At 44.3% G+C, this 20,960-nt stretch overlaps 1 protein-coding gene and 1 pseudogene across 9 annotated transcripts in view; both read right to left on the reverse strand.

Moving 5' to 3' along the window:
* The window catches only part of AGPAT3 (1-acylglycerol-3-phosphate O-acyltransferase 3), a 130,817-nt gene that overhangs the window by 5,044 nt on the left and 104,813 nt on the right, over positions 1 to 20,960 (reverse strand). For 8 of the 9 annotated variants that reach the window (XM_061627522.1, XM_061627525.1, XM_061627526.1 and 5 more), the window contains 5 exons: positions 20,401 to 20,562; positions 18,923 to 19,076; positions 16,688 to 16,790; positions 12,071 to 12,146; positions 1,953 to 2,151 (listed from right to left, as the gene is read on the reverse strand). In XM_061627522.1, coding sequence (XP_061483506.1) covers positions 1,953 to 2,151; positions 12,071 to 12,146; positions 16,688 to 16,790; positions 18,923 to 19,076; positions 20,401 to 20,562 — 694 coding nt within the window. The remainder of the gene's footprint in view (positions 1 to 1,952; positions 2,152 to 12,070; positions 12,147 to 16,687; positions 16,791 to 18,922; positions 19,077 to 20,400; positions 20,563 to 20,960) is intronic. The other variant, XM_061627530.1, reaches the window with a different exon arrangement.
* On the reverse strand, positions 3,581 to 3,699 carry LOC133386317 (5S ribosomal RNA; annotated as a pseudogene).

Below are 20,960 nucleotides of genomic sequence, written 5' to 3' on the forward strand. Positions count from 1 at the left end.
GTCCGTTTATTCCTACTCTCTGCTTTCTGCTTCTTAACCAATTCCTTATCCACAAGAGGACCTCTCCTCTTATTCCATGACTGCTAAGCTTCCTCAGAAGTCTTTGGTGAGGTACCTTGTCAAAAGCTTTTTGAAAGTCTAAGTATACTATGTCCACTGGATTACCTCTATCTATATGCTTGTTGACACTCTCAAAGAATTCTAATAGGTTACTGAGACAGGACTTTCCCTTGCAGAAGCCATGCTGGCTCTGCTTCAGCAAGACTTGTTCTTCTATGTGCATCTAGCTTTAATAATACTTTCTACCAGTTTTCCAGGGACAGAAGTTAAGCTAACTGGCCTGTAATTTCCGGGATCCCCCCTGGATCCCTTTTTGAATATTGGCGTTACATTTGCCACTTTCCAGTCCTCAGGAACGGAGGAGGACCCGAGGGACAAGTTACATATTTTAGTTAGCAGATCAGCAATTTCACATTTGAGTTCTTTGAGAACTCTTGGGTGGATGCCATCCGGGCCCGGTGTTTTGTCAGTTTTTATATTGTCCATTAAGCCTAGAACTTCCTCTCATTACCACTATTTGTCTCAGTTCCTCAGAATCCCTTCCTGCAAATGTTAGTTCAGGTTCAGGGATCTGCCCTATATCTTCCACTGTGAAGACAGACGCAAAGAATTCATTTAGCTTCTCTGCAATCTCCTTATCGTTCTTGAGTACACCTTTGACTCCCTTATCATCCAGGGGTCCAATCGCCTCCCTAGATAGTCTCCTGCTTTGAATGTATTTATAGAATTTTTTGTTGTTGGTTTTTATGTTCTTAGCAATGTGCTCCTCAAATTCTTTTTTAGCATCCCTTATTGTCTTCTTGCATTTCTTTTGCCAGAGTTTGTGTTCTTTTTTATTTTCTTCATTCGAACAAGACTTCCATTTTCTGAAGGAAGACTGCCTTTGGTATATGCCTATTCTGAGTCATTCTAGTCAGTGACAAGTATAGTACTTGTTATTCAGTGCTGGTCCATATTTTAGCACAAATCAAGCCTTGCCTTTTCTTTCTCCAACCAAATCCAACCCTTCTCCTGTGCCTTCTATTTAGCACACCTTTACTTTCCTGTTTCTCTAATGGGCACTTGTACCAGTGAGGTAAACTGAAGTACTTGCTCACAATCTTAGGGATGTCCACTAGCCAGAGTGCAGAGGCAAAAGGGGTCAAAACAGGCAAACCACTTCATCTGGTCTTCAGCCTTTACAGAAGGATTATACATAGTGTGATGCTGTAGCATGATTAACATTGTACTAAAGTGAATTTAAAAATATTAAGGGAGGGGGGTCAGGATAGTATCAGAATTACTATCCTAAAGTTGTTACAGAAAAGGCTAAAGTATCAGTGATACAGATGGTTCATTTATTTTTTACTTATTTTATTAAGGCCACAATCCCACACAGAAATAACTGCATTTAACTCATTGATTGCATTGAATTTAAGCATGTTTAACTCCTTGTTGAATTGTAGACTAAAAGATCAGCAGCACAACACTTTAAGTGTAAATACATACGACAGTGTCTATGTGATGCAGGAGTAATGTATTAGTTTTGTCTGGGGGATACATTTATGGATAACCTTAGGGAAGATAATGTTCAGCCTAAACGTCTCATAGGGCTATTGTAAAAATAAAGTGCACATCACATCCTGTCCTGAACTCTTGGAAAGATTGGGAAAGAACATCAAAATATATAATACAGCAGATTCTGAAATCATTTGTCAGAGTGCTAATTATTAGATCTAATAACCACTGTGTTCCAGTACAGAAATATAAACAGACAAAGAAGAACTCATTTAACAAGCACAATTTTGCTTCCCCACCTCACCACAGCTAAGCCAATTAGCCAAGTAAATAACAGTGCTGTCTGGCTGTAGCATAGGATATGGATGCACACATATTAGCTCATTGTTTTTTACCTGCTCCAACAAAGCCCAGGAATGCAAGAATCAGAAGAGGAGATCCACTTGCAAAAATTCCAAAACCAAATTTGAAAAGAGGGGACAGGAGAATGGTGGCCCAGAAGAGAAAGTTGAGGAGAGTCCATGGCCTTCTCGGGGGTTTGAATTGCTGCCCAGGAAATGTACCCTCTTGATTATACTTCTCTTGTAAAGCATCCTTGAAGAGAGAAAGAAAAATCTTCCTAATTTGGGAACACATGAAAGTGTACTCACATCATTCAAAGCCTGTAGATTTTAAAATGGTCATAGAGGCAGGTTTCTGTGACCTAGTACTACTTGCTGCTGGGGGAGGAATCTGTATTTTCTGTTTGGTCATGATTATTAAAAAAAATAAAAACAGCTTGTAGATAAATTAGGGCTTGCTGCTCTCCTGCCAACCTAGTCCTTTCCCTATTCACTCTGCCTTCTTCTACACACCATTGCTTGTATCACTGATCTTGTACCATTTTTCAATACCACTGAGAAAGCACTAAAATACCATGTGTGCACCAGCTGAGTAAGAATACAGAAGAAGCTGACAAGGGTCACATAAGGCCGCCACCTTGCTGAAGCTAACCAGGTCTGGGTCTCGTCAGTGCCTAGATAGCAGACCACTTGGGAAAAACATGTACACCACCTTGGGTTCCACAATGGTAGAAAGGTGGGATATGTAAGGGGGGGAAATAGAGTGTTTCCCTGAAAGCTAAAAGATGTGCCAATTTCACATATTACTTTATTCACATAACCAGTCATAACTTATTAACCTGAAACTACTATTAATCCCACCAAGTATCATGGCTATTACCTAAACAAAACACAATTTGTCCTCAGAAGTATATAGTAATTGTTGTCCAATATATTTTCAGACAGTCTAGAACATTTAGGGCCCTATTTACATCATCCGTTGCAGAAAGAGTTAGGTGATAAAACATAGTCTACATTAGGATGTAACACAAACCATGGGTTTAGAATTACATAAGCCTGAGTGAACCTCACACTCAAGCGCTCCCATTTTTAGTTGTCCTCCAGCTTCCATCTTGCACCAAACCTTCACATGAAAGTTGCTGTTACCATGTAAAACCATCTTCAGATTAAGCCTTATTATTCCCCTGAGAAGAGCTGTATCAAATGAGATGAGGTCTATAGGCAGCTGCCATTTATTTTCCTGCATTGATTTGACCACTATGTACAACTCACCATGATAATTAATCTCCTATTATTTCAATTTCCATTGACAAGAGCAAATATGAATGAATGTACGGTGGTGGTGAACCATAGGTTGTAGATCAGATCTCAACAGACTCCTCAAACTCTTTAATCTCTGTGTGTGATGGCAGTGGCAGTGGCATCAAATATTGTTTTTTACAAGTTCTAAACATACTGAAGAAATCAGCCTGTTATTTCAATGAGATTTTAAGGATCTGCCTTAGGAATGGATGTGTAATATGGAGGAAAAGAGACCATCCAGCCCTATGGAAATGTTATTGTTGTTAAATGCCTTCAAATCGATTACGAATTATGGCAACTCTATGAATCTTTTTTGGATATATTTGTAGGGCTTTCATGGTAAGAGGTATTCAGAGGTGGTTTACCATTGCCTTCCTCTAAACCTACTGCACCTGGCATTCCCAGACGGTCTCCCAGCCAAGTACTAACCAGGCCTGACCCTGCTTAGCTTCCGAGATCTGACAAGATTGGGCATGTTCAAGGCATTATGGCCATAGATGGAAATGTTATTAGCATTAGAAATGTTATCAATATTTCTCTCAAATTGATATTTTCTCTCATATAAAAAAGTATCATACTGAGGACAAACAAGATTCGTGACTTTTTAGTTAGTGCTAGTACAACCACTTCCTTTGTCGCTGCTACTGTGGAACCTCATAGGTCAATCTAACATACATGATGCGGGGAAAAAAGGATTGGGGCCCATTCTTGGAGGAAGCAATGAATCACATCAGCATGGTCTACAGAGATTATATGCATTCACCTTTTCACACCTTATATTGGGATAGGAATGTGGGCAAACACCAAAGCACTTGGAACTTTCAACCCTGACTTCCAGACTCAGAGCATGGGATGCATAACTGTAAATTGGGGGTTGACATCCTTTTTGGATCAGTGGGCCCTAGGGATGGGGGAGTATATCCACTAAATCAGACCTGGCACCAGATTCCAGCTGAATTCAATAGTTCGTCATCCTTTCAGACTGGCACCTATTTCTTGCTGCAGGCTGCGGCTGTAATCGGCACGGATTTTGCGGCCATGGCTGCAAATTGGCAAGAATTTATTCTTTTGCATCCCCTCCTATTTTACATTAAGTTAATGCAGCAAAAAAACCATGTGGAGCACTACGATGATTCAAGGAAGCAACTTAAAAATTATGAAATGTTTTTCCCACCGCCAAAAAAACAAGAACACTGTGATGATTCAAGGAAGCAACCTAAAAATTACCAATGTTTTTCCCGCCGCCAAAAAACCACATCAAATACTGTCATCATTTATGTAAGTATCTATATTGATAACTATGAAATTTTGGCCACCAAAAAAAAAATACAGCGGATTGAATCAACCAAAAATGCGCACAGCATATCACATCGGCAACTGCAAGAGCAAGCAAGAACAAAAAAAGGGCGGATCAGGATCAAACAACAGACTATCAGAATGCAAGCGGATCAGAACTGTGCGGTGAACCCCATCTCTAGTGAGCACATATGGAATCCTCAGAAAGTGCTGTGGATGTCCTGCCCAGAGCCCGAGACACAAGACGGAGGCGAGGCTTGGTTTAATTCTCATTTTATTAGGGTGATGGTTACATCCAAAGCAGTGCACTTTATAAACCTGTCTACTCTGGCTCACTACTTTCCCTACCTAAGCTACCTAAACAGTCTCTGCAGCGTGTGGGGACTCAGCACTAGAGTCTGGGTGGGCACCTGCTTAAATAGGGAAGGTCTTCACCTGTAAACACAGGCGCCTCCAAAGTGCCACCCCCTGAAAGTCCCTCATCTTGCGTGGGGTGAGGGGGGGCAAGCCTGACAGCGGCGCTTCGCTAGGTGACGGCTCGGCTTCAGGGAGTGGGAAACTGGTTGGTGGAGAAGCGTTTAGTGCCAGGCAGGGATTTCTGTGGGGGTGGCACGTGTGAGGGGTTGCTTTTCAATGGCTCCGGCAGGGAGCTCGCAGGTGGAGCGGAATCTGCTTCGATGGGAGGGCTGGCCAAAGAAGTCTGTGGGCTGGCAGCGCCCCCCTTCCTTCAACGTCCCCAGGGACCTCATCCTCATCTGACTCCTCTCCCTGATCTAACCCCCCTTGCGCCCAGGGCCCAATCATCCCCCCCTTCATGCACCATCTCCCCCCACCCCCTGGGCTTGGGCTTGTCCAAGTAAGGGTCATGGAAATCCCTCACCAAGTCCAGCACATGGATGTTGTCAGCTGATTACCACGAATGCTCCGTCTGATCATACCCTTTCCAGTGGATCAAATAATGAAGCCACCCTCGGTGCTTCCGCGAGTCCAAAATCTGCTCCACTTCATATTCCTCTTGCCCATTCACCATAACAGGGGGCAGAGGCACCTCTGGCATTCTGTGGGGATCCGGAAGATGTTCCAGAGTAAGCAGGGAGCGATGAAACACTGGATGTATCTTGAAGGAGCGAGGCAACCTCAGACAAAAAGCCACTGGATTGACCTGAGCCTCCACTTTAAACGGACCCACCTTTCAGTTTTCCAGTTTATGGCAGCGCGCCTATGTATGCAGATAATGCGTGGACAGCCACACCCTGTCTCCCACACGGATTATGGGCCCCTCCTGTCAATGTTGATCTGTAGCTCTCTTATAGTCCACTTTTGCCCTCCTCTAACTGTTACTTCAACAGCTGCTGCGTTGCTTGGAGCTCTTGCACAAATTCCTCAGCTGCCAGAATGGCAGGGTTGATGTGTGGGGCAGCCAAAGCTTGAGGGAGGTATCTCAGGTTGGCAAGGAACAGAGTCTGTTGTGTGGTAGCGTGCACTGCATTGTAGTATGCAACCTCCGCTAAGAGCAAAAAGGATGCCCAGTTGTCTTGCTGGTTGTTGACATAGCAGCAGAGATATTGCTCTAACGTGGCATTCACTCTCTCGGTCTGACCATCTGTCTGTGGGTGATGAGATGATGACAGTCTCAGTTTGCTCTGCAGGCATCGCCAGAAGGAGCACCAAAACCGAGCCGTAAATTTTGGGCTTTGGTCCGAAACTAAACTGTCTGGGAGGCCATGCAACCAGTACACATGCTGCACATACAATTGGGCCATGTCTCGTGCGTTTGGGAGTCCCGAGCACAGAATGAAATGAGCCATTTTAGTAAAAGCAACCACTACCAACACTGTTGTCTTCCCCTGTGAGGAGGGAAGGTCAGTGATGAAGTCCATAGTTACCATCTGCCAAGGACCCTGGGGGATAGGGAGTGGCTCTAAGAGTCCTGCCGGCCGTCCCATGACTGGTTTGGCTCTGGCACAGGTGGGGCAGGACTTGATGTAGAGCTCCACCACCTGCTTCATCTGGGGCCACCAAAACTCTCTGGCGTTGGATTGAAAGGTTTTGAAGACTCTCAAGTGCCCAGCAGTGGGGGAGTCATGACATTGGTGCAGGACCTTGGCTTTCATGTCCCCAGGAGGCACGTACATAGCATCATGATGATACAGCACCCGCCTTCAGCATGAAGCCCTCTCTACTCCCAGTAGGCTGCTCCTCTAGCTCTGAGCGCTTCTCCTTGACAAACAGATCTTGTTCTTATGCCAACCGCAGGTCCTCTACCCAGGCGTCCTGGCACACCCCTGCCACCAACTTGTCGAGGGGTATAATCAGTTGTGGTGGTCTTGGAGTCGGGTTCTCCAGGTATTCTGGTTTGCAGGATAGAGCGTCTGCCTGCTTATTCTGCACCTGAGGATTTTGTAATGGATTTTGAAGTGGAAGCGAGCGAAGAACTGAGCCCAGCGCTCCCGTCTCTGATTCAGTGTACGTGCAATGTGGAGGCTCTCCAGGTTCTGATGATAGGTGTGTACCTCAATCTCATGCTGTGCTCCTTCCAAAAGATGTTGCCAAGTTTCAAATGCAACCTGAATGGCCAGCAACTCTTTTCCCCACATGGTATAGTTTTGCTCTGAACTTGTCAACTTCCACAAAAAGTATGCACATGGTTTCAGACACACACACCCTATGCTGGTTGTAAAAGCACCGCACCGATGGCCACATCCGACACATCCGTCTCCACCACAAAAGGGCGTGCAGGGTTCGTGTGTTGCAGGATGGGTTCCAAGGCGAACCGAACCTTCAGCTCTTTGAAGGTTCCTTGTGCAGCATCAGTCCAGTGAAAGGGACCCGAGCCTTTTAGGCAGTTCGTGAGGGGCGCAGTCTTGTCAGAGTAATTAGCAATGAACCAATGGTAGTAGTTGGTGAATCCCAGGAACCACTGAAGATCCTTCTTTGTTTTGGGAGGCTGCCATGTGAGGATGCAGTTGACCTTGCCTGGGTCCATCTCCACCCTGGTGGGAGAAATGCGATACCCCAAAAAGTCCATCATGGTCAAGTCAAAGCCATACTTCTCCAGTTTGGCATAGAGACGATGTTCCCTGAGATGCTGTAGCACCACCCGCACGTGTCCATCGTGCTTAGCTGGGGAGTCCGAATAGTTTAGGATATTGTCCAGATACACGATCATGAACCGGTCCAAATAATCCCTAAATATGTCATTCATGAAGCTCTGGAAGACCCCTGGCCTATTGGATGGTCCGAATGGCATGACCAAGTACTAAAACTGTCCATACCATGTCTTGAATGCTGTCTTCCACTCATCCCCCTCCTTGATTCATACCAGATTGTAAACTCCCCTCAAATCCAGCTTGGTATAAATCTTGGCTGACAGCAGTAGCTCCTCCATCTCCGTGATGAGCGGCAGGAGGCAGCTATTGGGAATGGTGATCTTGTTCAATTCTCAGTGGTCATTACAAGGGTGTAGCTCCCCGTTCTTCTTCTTAATAAACAGCAAAGGGGCCCTGGCCAGAGACTGGGAGGGTCGAATTAAGCCCCTCTTCAGGTTAGTTTCCAGGAATTCCCTCAGCGCCGCCAGCGCCAGTTCCAACAAGGAGTAAATCCGTCCTGCAGGGATATGTGCCCCCGGCATCAGATTTATGGCGCAATCGTAGAGTTGATGGGGGGGGGCAATTGATCAGCTTTCTTTTTGTCAAACACATCCTGATGCTCCTCATACTTGGCCGGCAGGGCAACTCCCTCCTGCAGTGCAACTCCTGCCACGATGTTGGGGGGAGGCTTCTTCTGCGGTTGGCAGTGCTGATGGCAATATCCTGAGGTAAACACCATCACCACTTCATCCCAGACAATTGTGGAGTTGTGCTGAACCAACCAGGGCATTTCCAACACCACTGGGAAGCGGAGCAGGGAAGCCACGTAGGATGACAGTCTCTCCACATGTCCCGGGATCTCCATTCCCAGCATCTCCGTCACAGTAACAGTTAACTTTAACAGTAACTTTAGGGACTGCCCATCAATAGTCTCAATGGACAAGGGCTGCTCGAGCATTTGGGTGGGCATGCCATGCTCCTGATTGAAATTCCAGTCCATAAAACTTGATGAAGCCCCACTGTCAATCATGGCACTGACCTGGAGACTTTGCCCCGAGGGAAGAGTCAGCCGAACCAGCAAGTGAAGGGTGGGCTGTGATGGGAGGGGTTGCTGGCGAGGCCACGGTGTCTGCTTTGCTCCCAACTCTTGGGCCTCTACGAGAGCTGTGATTTGAAGTTTTCCTGCATTGGAGCTCTCTCTCCTTTGGAGGGGCATCCTTGGGCCAGGTGCCCCCCTTTCTCACATTACAGACATAACCCCTCCCTCCTGTGCTTCTCTTTCTCCTCCTCCGACAGGTGTGGTCTAGCCCCTCCAATTTGCATGGGTGTCACCCCCAACTCACACTAGGCAGGAAACGGATGCAGGGCAGAGGTGAGGGAGCCTGAGAACGTGGAAATTCTGCCCTGCGTTCCAAGTGGCGACCTTCAATCTGACAGTCTATCTGCAGACATAACTGGATCAGCTCTGCCAGGCTGCTGGGTGGGAAGGTGCACGCCAATTCGTCCAGCACCTCTGGGCTAAGCCCATTCTGGTAGAAGTACATCAAAGCCAGGTCATTGTATTGCACTTCCTGAGCTAAGACACGAAACGTGTTAGTATAGGTCCCCACGGAGCCCTTCCCTTGTTTCAAGGCTCCTAGCTGGCGGGCGACCGTTTCTTTACGCTGAGGGTCACGAAACATCTTGGTCATGGCTGCAACAAAGGCCCAAGACAGGATTGTTTCTCACCAGATATGGGGTAGCCCACTTGGCTGCTTCTTCTTCTAAGAGACTGATGATAAATGCCACCTTCACATCGTCATTTGGAAACTCAGTATGACATACGCGTATGTATAGTTCACACTGGGCAAGGAACGTGGCGAACTGGTCACTCTGGCCACAAGGAGGTAGTCCCACTGGTGCCTTGACTCTGACGGGTGGCTTGGCTGCCAGTGCTGCACCTCCTTGGGCAATCAAGGCTTGAAGGTTTTGATTCTCGAGCTGGATATTCTGGGTTACTGCCTGGATATTCTGCACTTCGGCGTACAAGGCTTTGACGGTTAAGTCCTCCTTCGGCGGCGGAGCTAGCCTCCATGGTGTCAGTCATGGGAGCATCGGTGAAGGGAGGTGACAGAGGCAAGGCTTGGTTCTCGTTTTATTAGGGTGATGGTTACATCCAAAGCAGTGCACTTTATAAACCTGTCTACTCTGGCTCACTACTTTCCCTAGCTAAGCTACCTAAACAGTCTCTACAGTGTGTGGGGAGAGATGACTCATCACTAGAATCTGGGTGGGCACCTGCTTAAATAGGGAAGGTCTTCGCCTGTAAATGCCAGCTCCTCTGAAAGTCCCTCTTCTCGTGCCATCTCACGTGGGGTGAGAGGGGGCGAGCCTCCGACAGCCTATCTGACAGCGGGGCTTCACTAGGTGACGTCTCGGCTTCAAGGAGCGGGAACCTGGTTGGCGGGGAAGTGTTTGAAGTGCCAGGTGGGGATTCCTGTGGGGTGGGGGAGGTGCGTGCGAGAGGTTGCTTCCCAATGGCTCAGGTGAGGAGCTTGCAGGCGGAGTGGAATCTGACTCGATGGGAGGGCTGGTCAAAGAAGTCTATGGGCTGGCAGTGCTCCCCCTTCCTTCAACGTCCCCAGGGACCTCGTCCTCATCTGACTCCTCTCCCTGATCTAACTCCTCTTGCGCCCAAGGCGCAACAGTGGAGCACAGTCATAAAAGGGCAACTATGGAGTGTGGTATAACATAAAATGGCTGCTACATCTAAAATGGTGTGGCATGTCCCCCATCAGCTTCCCTCCATCAGTGGGAAAAAGGCACCTATATCAGGCACCACCAAACTCACTCACACATAGAAGGAATGGTGGGTGTCTAATACTGGCATCCAAAGAAATGTCAGCATATTTAAGAGTGTTTGTTAAATATAGGAGGGGTTGAGCCAGTGCAAGCAGGAAATGAGCAGGAAGAACAATTGTGGATTTTGAGGGGAGTTTTGCTGAGGCCTTTTGCAGGCACCATAGGAGGTAGTGGTGGGCACACTGGCACAAAAATATTAGTTGGTGACACCTAAAAATGCTAGCCCTAGCTATCTGTGGTTGACTATGGTATTTACTGGTCTTCAGATAGTGGGTCAGGACCCACTACCGATTTACAGCCAGATTCAAAGTGGCATAGCAGCACTATCACCATACAAATATATGGTAAAGAAATATGGTCCTCAAATTCATGTTGAGGTCCCTGGTCTGAAAAGGTTGGAGACTGCTGTGATAGATTTTCTTGAGATAAAGTTGGCCTCTTTCCTGAAACACTCTTCTCTCTTACATGGAATATCTCTGTTTTGTTTTGAGAAGTTCCTTTTCCTTTTTTCCCCTCACTGTTTCTTACATATATGCATACAATTAGGACAGGGATGGGGGAACTGGCTCACCAGATGTTGTTGAGCACCAACTCCCAGCTAGCATGGCTAATGTTTGGGGACAGTGGGAGTTATAGTCCAACAACAACTGGAGAACCACAGGTTGCCTATTGCTCAAGCAGAACTTAGGGAGTGGAGTTTGGAGTAGGCAAATCTCAGACTGAGGCTGGGCTCAGCCAGAGGTGTGCCAACTCAAATCCCTCATCCTGGCTCAGCAGGAGATACACTGGCGTAAGTCCTCCATCCCGAAGCTGGCTGGGATAAATCCTGAAAAAGGAGTATTCCAGGGGAGTGGCAGTGGCATGGGAGTATGCTTCGGGGGAGACTTCCCTCTGTTCCAAACAGCTCAGTCATGTGACCTAGCAGCACAGCAGACATTACACTAGCAAAAAGGGTGGTGTAAGTCAAACTCTACTTGTTTTGCCTCTGCCAGGCTCGGACCAGCTGAGCCAGCATTAGTGCCACTTCTGAACAGAGTTAGGAATAGGGGTAAATTACAGCAGCATAATCCACTCTCTGGCATACATTACATTGTCTTCCTATAGTTTGGATTGATTGCTCTGTTAGCTTGCTAAGCTCATCCTGCTGAGTGATGGTCAAAGGATGCAGAGGGCAGAAATGTGTTTGATCAATAACAATACCATGCTAAATAATGTTGTATGGATTGTTACAGGATATTTAGTCAAATCTAATACAAAACATTGATTAAAAAATCTGGCCCACATAGGAAGACTGTTTCATACTTGTTGATCTATAAGGGCCAAGCTAGGTGTGATGTGGGAGATTCATGATTACAAAATTATTAACAGCCACGGGGAGTAAATCTGATTGGCTCTGAGGCGTAAACATACAGTTATTGTATGATGGCATTCTAGTTGAAAAGGTTTACTTCCTGAGTGGAAAAGGGTTTCTCCCAGCACAATGGTCCCAGTCTGGTTTTCTCCCCGCCCCTCCTCTCTCTCACACACACATTTGTGATTAACTTTTAAAAGAACTATGGGGAAAATAGCAATATTGTCTCCCTTGAGAATTCATTCCATTAGCATATTATTCCATAGGACCTTAAAGGCAAAGCAAGTATTTACCTTTTCCTGGTAAAGTTTATGAAGCCACTTTGCTGCTTCCTTTTCATCCAAAGGGATATCTTCTAGTGGAAACCTCCTAGTTTGTTTTTAAAAAAGTTCAAGAAAGAGCTTTTAATAAAGAATTAGAATAATCACAATTATGGCTTCTATATGGGATGTAGCTGGAAGTAGCATAATTTTGGGACCCTGAACACTTAACGCAAATAATCAGCAGGGAGGCTGCAAATATCAGAATTCAGTCAAATCCTTTCCCCCTTTTCTTCCCCAGAACATCTACCTATATATTCCTATAAGCAGGTGGGAAGAATGAACACCTGTGTTGTAACAGATACAGCACATCTTTGAAAAGCAGCATTAAATTACTAATGCATTTCCAATCACTGCTCAGTTTGAACTGTGCTTAAAAGTAGATTTGACTTTCAGTGACACATCTCAGCCCTGGAGCATGGCAAATAATAATAAAACAAGTATTTGAGCATCTGCAAAATGCTTTCCCCAAACCTCTGGGTAATTGCCATCAAGTCTGACATCCTGAAGATTAGGAAAGAAGCTGACTCTGCCACATAACTTCTTGTTTTAGAATTTAGCAGTGAAGCTATGCTGGTTGAATTGCAGGCAACTAGGTAACAATTTCACGCACACCCCTTCTGCCATCTTCCATGCATTCTACTATCATTCAATTTCAAACTTCAAAAGGTATAGGGCAGCGGCTAAAAAACTGTGAACCGGAAAGCCCTCAATTTCAATCTTGCCTCTGCCATGAATTTACTAGGTGGCTGTCTCTCAGGGTCAGTCCCACCCCCACCCCTGGCCACCTGCAATATGAAGGACAATAACACAGTAAAGGTGGAGAACCACTTCTGCCTTGATGACCAGACCCAGAAGTGGCCAATCCTTTGTGGCCATTTTGACAGGGGCCGGGGCAACCCACATATCAATCACATTATGTCATATGATGTCAAGTGATTGGAATTTCAAGCTGCAACTGCAAAGGAACTCCAAGAATGCTCCTGATTCTCCCTTTGCCACCTCGGTTTCAATTATTTTTGAACTTTTCCTGGTTGAACATCCTCACATCTGATGTCATATGGCATCAGGCGTGGGGAAGGAGGGCATGTTCACTCAAAATGGCTCAGCAGACCAACCTCGGAGGCTTGGAGGTGCCTCACCAGTGTCTTACAGGATTATGGTAAGTATTACAACTAAATGTGCACATCAAGCACTTTGAACACTTGAAAGCAAAACACAAATGTTAAGTAGTATTATTACTACTACTACTTCATCATACACATGCACTTGTTCTGTCCTCTGTTCTGCTGGAATCATCCATCAAAACATGGAAGTGTAATCCATGATAACATAATGCAGACTCCCCTAATCTGGTGTTTTCCAGGTGTTTTGGACCATTCCCATCAGTTTCAGTCAGCATGGCCAATGGTCAGGGTGATGGAGGTTCTAGTCCCAAACAACTGGAGGGCACGTGACATAATGAAACTTCAGCAGTCTAACGCAGCAACGACAGCCAGTGTGGTGCAGTGGTTAAGGTGTTGGACTATGACCTGGGAGACCAGGGTTCGAATCCCCACATAGCCATGAAGCTCACTGGGTGACCTTAGGCCAGTCACTGCCTCTCAGCCTCATGAAAACCTATTCATAGGGTCACCATAAGTCGGAATCAACTTCAAGGCAGTACATTTACATTTTTAACGCAGCAAAGCACTGTAAACCAACTTCTGCAATGAAAAGCCTGAACTGCTAGGAGAACTGAAGCACAATGCACAAAGAATTTTGTGTGTCCACTGAAATGACTAACTCCCATTAATTTCACTGGGTCTTGCACTGGAAATGTTCCTGGCAGATTGGGTCCACAGAGTGAAATGAGGCTAGCTGCACAGTCAAATGTCCTAAAGAGCCCCTGCAAGATTCGATGTCCAAAATAAATCTTACAAAAGTTCACTTAGGCTGCAGTCCCATATACATTTACCCTTTGATCAAGGTGGAACCTACTCCGAAGTAAACATGCACAGAATTGCACTATTCATAGTTATAAAGAATCTTGTCCAAAAGTTATACAAATCTGAACATGACCATTCAGTGTTTCTTGCAAAATATCTGCACTGAACCCCAACGGCAACAGAAGTACCACATATGTGCAAACATATTTTGCGCGTATATTTTTAGGATTTACCCTATTTTTGTGATGTTTGTGACTTTAAGTTGTTTTAAATTGTTTTAAGGGATATATTTTAAACTGTTTTAACCCACCCTGGGACCTCAGGCTAAAGATCAGGTAATATATTAAAATAACATCTGTAATACATATTCATATGACCAAACTATTTAATGGTCCCCTTGCTAGGCAACATTAATCCCTATTCCAGGGACAGCCAGTGTGTTGCTCTCCAGATGCTGGTGGACTACAGTTCCCATCAGCCCCAGTCAAGATGGCCAATGGTCAGGGGTTATGGGAGTTGTACAGTAGTCCAATACCATCTGGAGAGCAACACGTTGGCTATATTAACTAGCAATAGTGACCCTCTGGTACCGTTGAAATACCATTGAAATCCCTGTATTGTTGCATTCCTGCCATGAATCTTCCACTAGGGGGTGTCCACAGCCAGAACATGTAGATCATGTAGTAGAACCCTTATTTGGTAAAGGTGAAAAGATAGCCTCTCTTTTGTACAACAAAGAGGAAGGTGGAGGGAATTATTGCAAAAATAAAAAAAGGGTGGAATGGTTCCCTTTCTTTTATCCAAGCAAAGACCAGTGGTGATCAAAGCTTGTATGTCCATGTACTCAAAGATTATAACTACAATAGACTCTTTTGTTGGGGAAAGAATAAGAACAAACGGAAGAGATTGCAGCTCTTCAGAACTTGGCTACTCCTGTTAACGGGTATATAACAAAGGATACCATTTTACTTCACTATCTTGAGTGAGAATATAGAGGCCTTATCTGAACCAGACCATTTTTCTGTCTAGCTGTGTGTTGTCTACACTGACTTGGCAGCAGCCAGGAGTCTTTCCAAGGCCTATCTGGGGATGCTGGGGATTGACCTTGGGACCTTTTGCATACAAATCATGTGCTCTACCACGGAGCAATTCCCACAAAGCACAGGGTTGCATGGCAGACACAGTCTTTCTGAACACACCCCGGGAGGTGAGGGAGAAAATGTTTGCTAAAAGAAAATGAAATCAAATTAAATACAGCACATTTCACGGTCTCCACACAGACATTTTTTGGATGTAGTGCACAGACTGGCGGTATTTAAAAAAATGATTTGGAGGGCCAAACTCCCCTACAGCAGATGCTCAGGACACACCCTTTAAAAAACAAAATTCACAATTAATGCTCCGGGGGTGGGCTGGGTGAGTAGGGGACTGTAATACAACTTGTAGTTAATTTCTAAAAATACCTCTCCTGATCCGATCCTAAATGTTACCCTTTCCCATTTTGCCTCCCTAATTCCCTTCAATAGTATCACCACTGCCCCCAATCTCTTGGCCTGCAGTGCCAACCCCTCCACCTCATCTAAACTCTCTTCTTATATGCCACTGCCTGGACTCCAAAATCCCCTCCCTCCTGCCAGCCCAAAGACCCTTGTTATTCAAGTCTCCTTCTCCACTGACCAATCGCCACCACCCATGCTTTTTGCCCTTGGCTGCAAATATGGGCAAACAATAAGTTCTGCAATCCAGTCTGTTCTACCTCAATGCTCTGCACTTCACTCTCTAATGCTCTCTACACTTCTTGGTTCCCCATGCTGCTTATTTAAAGGAAATGGTGGGAAAAGCAAGTAGTAGCAGCCACTGGCAGGTCATTCCCTGCTAGCTCTACCAAGGGCATGGTCTGGAGATGGTCCAGCAATTTGTGTGGAAGGAATGCTGCATGCCACACTGAGGACCCTGAAGACCCCCAAAGGTTCCCTGGGCTTTATGTTTTGACATCCTTGAATTAGATCTTCTGCTTTTCCTATTGACCATAAAACAAAACCAGTCATAGACATCAGTACAAGTATATCTGTGAGGCACTAAAGAAGGTGACAAAGCCTTCATTACCATGACCTATGTAAAGAGAGGACATGTTTAAGAAAATCATGTAGTTTAAGATAATCAGAAAGCATTCATGAAATTCTTTTAATATTAGAACAAAATAAACATTGACAAGATGGGTCACCCATATATATTGCTGAACAGCAGAAAGCTCAGGCAACAGGATCCCAAGACATCAAACCAGTCTGGCCTCAGCTATCTAAACGACACTAACGACTATGCTTTGTTATTTATCACGCTTTAAAAGGTGGCTGTACAAATCCATGGATCTTTACATAATATACTTCCCCATGATCACGTAGGTCTTTCAAACCAAATATGGAACCAGCTGAAACAGCAGCCAGAGCAACATATTACTTTTAAATGATTCAAGGTAATGTTAGATACACACATTAGCCTTCATTTTTGAAAATGAAGGCTCTTCCATGCTAAGCCTGAAAAGGTAAAGGATCCTAAACCAATGGGGGGAAGGAACACAGGTAAAGATAGCAGTTTTACACCATATTTAAACACTGACAACTCTAAAACACACACCATGCTCTCAAATACATGCCCTGCTCACCTGACACACATATCAGCTTCATATTTCTTCCCATAAAGGATTCCTAATAAGGATGGGTTCTTGTTTCCTCTGAAGTTTAATGTTACATCATACACTGCTGAAACTGTAACAAGCAAGAAGACATCATCATTATTTTGGTCTTCAGATTGTTAGGATCCAGCTTATTTAATTATCATAATAAAGCACAGAAAGATAGTTCCAAATGAGGTGTGCTCCTAAGACTGGAATCACATCATTCTGCAAGCTGACTGCTCCACTGGCTAGACAATGTAAACACAAAACAACTGTGCTGCAATTTCAACAGTAGGTAAATGGACCAGGAGCAGCTGCATTCATTATAGTTAGTGGGATGCTAATGAGCTTCTTACTACTATTAGGGCTGATTTGGACATAATGGCAAACCATAGTCTGCCTATAAGCCAGGACTGGAAACCATTGTTTGACCATGATTTCCAATGGTGATATGTAGTCAGGGAATGACTACATTCAGATATTACGTTAAGTCAACCCCATCATCTGTGACCATTGGCTATGCTGGCTGATGAGAACTGGTCAACATCTGGAAGGTGACAGGTCCCTCATCCCTACATTAAACCATGGTTTAATGCTACTGAATGAGTCTCCAGCTCATGCACACCCCCTTCCTCTTTCCTCCTTCAGTGCACTCATGAAGAGAAGTTCAGAAGCATCTCATTCTAGTTTAAACTAACTACAGTTTGTTTCATCTGAACTAACACAAACTTGCTATTAGCTTACACCATGGCTTGTCCAAACAAGCCAAGATCAAACTCTGGTTTCTGTTCTTGGCTTTAAAAAAAAAAAAACTATGGTGAAACTAACCACAGTTGCAGTTCAGATAAAATGGCAAAATGCAGTTAGTATAAAACAAAAGTGAGTATTTCTGATCCCTTCCTTGTCGTTGAAGAGGAGATGGGATAGGGAACAGGCTCATGCATGTAATGGTGAAGTATGGTTTAGCATTACATCTGAAGCAGGTCTATGGATTACTCTAAGAACAGGTCATCCTGTTTAGCTGTAAGATAACCGCAAAATATGGTTTACTGCAAAATCAGAAATCCTGGAGTGAATCAGATTGCATGAGCATGAAAGGAGGAAAAGGAGGGGAGGAAGCTCATGAGTCGGAGGCTCGTTCATGTAACACCAAGCCATAGCTTGGTTACTGATCTGAACTCAGTCTTAGTGTCAAACTATAATTGGTGTGAATTTTAGCCATGCTGCGGCCCATAGGTGTGAAAGAATCCTACAATTATGTATACAGGAAGATAGATATTGACAAAGAGCATTTACTTTACTTACAGAAAGAAAAATTTAGCAGTAATATACTGATTCTCACAAGCATGCTGCAAGGTGTGTTAACATATTTCCCATCTAGCAGAAAGGGCATCATATACAGTTTTTCATCAAAATTCAACTCTGTTGTCTTTCCTGGATTCCAATGGCTCTCATAGATTAAATACAATCGAGAGGAAAGTACATGTACATAAGTCCCCCTGATATCAATAGTATTTAAGGACTTAAGTGGGAGCCTGACATTCCTTGATTTCCTCAAGATTTAAATCACATCTGTATTTCTCTGGATTGTGTCCAGTGGGGTGGGGGATGATTTCAATTTGGAAAGGGAAGCTCTGGAATCCTTATCACTGGAGACTTTAAAAACAGCACACTTTTAGAATATCTTGGTAGCCTTTGGGAAGGGAATGTAGTATGGATGAGGAACAGTATAAAATAATGCAATAATTCTTCAATCAGTAGAGAAGGGGACAATGTGACTTTCTATGCCCTTCTTAACCTCCATCCCCCCCCAAAAGAGCTACAGTACAGTTTTGATGCTGCTCCTGGAAAGACATAGCAAAGCTTATAACCCATCAATAGTATTTAGCCAGCCATCTGTCCTATTTAACAGCCTTGTCTGTGTGGCATAACACGAACTTACACCTCACATGCATGCTGGGAGCATTAATTAGTCAATGTTTGCAAACCACTTTAGAAATGTGAAGTGCTAAGTAGTATTATTAATTTCTCTGAACTCAAAGGGGAACTAATTAACGTATGAAGATTATTTACGAAATAAAAGGCAGCAGTTTAAAATGTCAACATCTAAATCAATACAGATTTTCCATTAGAAAACAAAATCTAGTGACTGACAGCAAGGACTGTGCTCAAGAATCATATTAATTAACTAACACTGCAAGCAAGGCCAAGGAAATAAGATACCTGTTCCCCTGAGACACTGGACAGCAGTAGTGAAACCTTTGGTTCTGGGCAACAGGTGATATTTGAGTTTAGGCAATCCCTTGGATTCTGCCACCTCCATGCTGATACGATGCTTGGTCTCTGTAAAACGAGTTCCTTCACAGTACAAAAGAAACTATGGAAAAGAAGGGCGGGGGGTGGAATACACACATCCAAGTGTTACTTTTCAAATAAAGAAATCATAGTGCATATATGTGACTGATAACAGTCCGCTGTAGCCCAGGATTTCTGGATTCAGAAAATTCTGCATCACAGGAAGAATTGCAAGGTATCAAGGGACCAGAGACTGGCAGAGACATAAGAAGAGTCCTGGTAGATCAGGCCAGTGTTCTATCTAGTCTGGCATTTCACTGTCACAGTGGCCAACCAGATGCCTATGGAAAACCCACAAGCAAGACCTGAGTGCAAGAGCACTCTCCCTACTTGCGATTCCCAGCAACCAGGGCTGTGGAGTCAGTATGTCAAACCTTCGACTCCGACTCCTCTATTTTTCTACCTCTATTTTTCTACTGTCCGACTCCAACTCCTTCATAAATGGCAAATGTATATTAATGTATTAATATTAATAAATTAATATTAATATTAAAATATTAATTTTATTTTGAAGTCCGAGTCAGTACATTTCTACCGACTCCACCCGAAATTGCTTCCGACTCCACAGCCCTGCCAGCAACTGCTACTCAGAGACACACTGCTTCCAACACTGAAGGTAGAACATAGCCACTGTGGCTAGTAGCCATTGATGGATCCTCTTCCTGGATCATTTCAGGCAGCTGCCACTGTCCCTCATACTCAGTGCTGGAGGTGCCAGTACTCGTATCTTGATAAAAGTGCTGTGGATGCCAGCACAAAATGGCTGCCACGGGCAGCAAAAAGAGAGGTGCTAGTACACCATACCAGTGAGTACTGTCACAGAAAAGCCCTGCTCATCCTAAAATATACATGCAAACACGTCTGGCAACTGAAAATTGGAATTCCTGAAATAAGCCATACAAACAAAGGGTTTAAACCAATAGTGACTGTACACTTAGGGTAGAAACACACTACTGTGCCGGTTCCAGTGCGTCTCCAATTCTTGCTTCTGAAAACAGGCACACGATGCAAGTCAAACCCTGCCCCTTTTTACTGTAAAACCCAGTGGAATCAGCTTCAGTGTTTTTTTTTTTAAATTTGCTTCGAAGAGATTTCACAACTGATCAGCAGAACAACCCATTCCACCTCCAAGTGTGGCTAATGGAAACGCTTTGCTGTAGGCAACTAGCGTGTTCACTGCCTTACCCAAGGTAAGACATCAAAGACTATATACAATTAGACATGAATTTATATATGGATTCATATATACACTTATTATGACAATACACACACACCATACAAGAAGACTACACCTTTCACCATCTTCTTCAAAATGCAGAGGAAGGGCTATGCAAAACTGAACTTACCCACATATACTCTGGATAATCAGACAATCGTTTTAGCCCTTCAACAACTGTGTCTCTATCTTCTTCCCATTTCCTTTTGCAGAAAACAATCTCCAGGAAGTACCATGTCCAGCCAATTAGGGGCACATACAGCAGTTCTTTCTTGGCAAGAACTTTTGAACTCTGAAAGAAACACCATAAAACAGTTTTCATTTGTTTATCTGCAATGCATCACTTGCAAATAGTACCATTTCCAAAACTGTTCTAAAGTGACCTAACACTTTTTTTTGTCCCTTGGAACAGTCATTCCATTTTATCTCACCTTCAAGGACCTCAAGGCAACATTTTTCTCTCATTCTCCATTTTTCTTCACAACAGGCTGAGGTGGGGGTGGGGATTGGCCCAAGGTGAGTAGGGGATGTGAACCTTTGTCTCACCAGTCTGAGTCTGAAACTCTAGCCTCTACACCTCATTGGATCACTACATTTTACAAATTTAGAATTTCAGAAGTTCTACTTTTGCTTTTAGCAGGAAGGAAATTTATCCAATGTGAGTACTTTAACCCACACACATACACACAC

This window comes from Rhineura floridana, chromosome 5 (assembly GCF_030035675.1).
Source record: "Rhineura floridana isolate rRhiFlo1 chromosome 5, rRhiFlo1.hap2, whole genome shotgun sequence".
Lineage (NCBI taxonomy): Eukaryota > Metazoa > Chordata > Lepidosauria > Squamata > Rhineuridae > Rhineura > Rhineura floridana.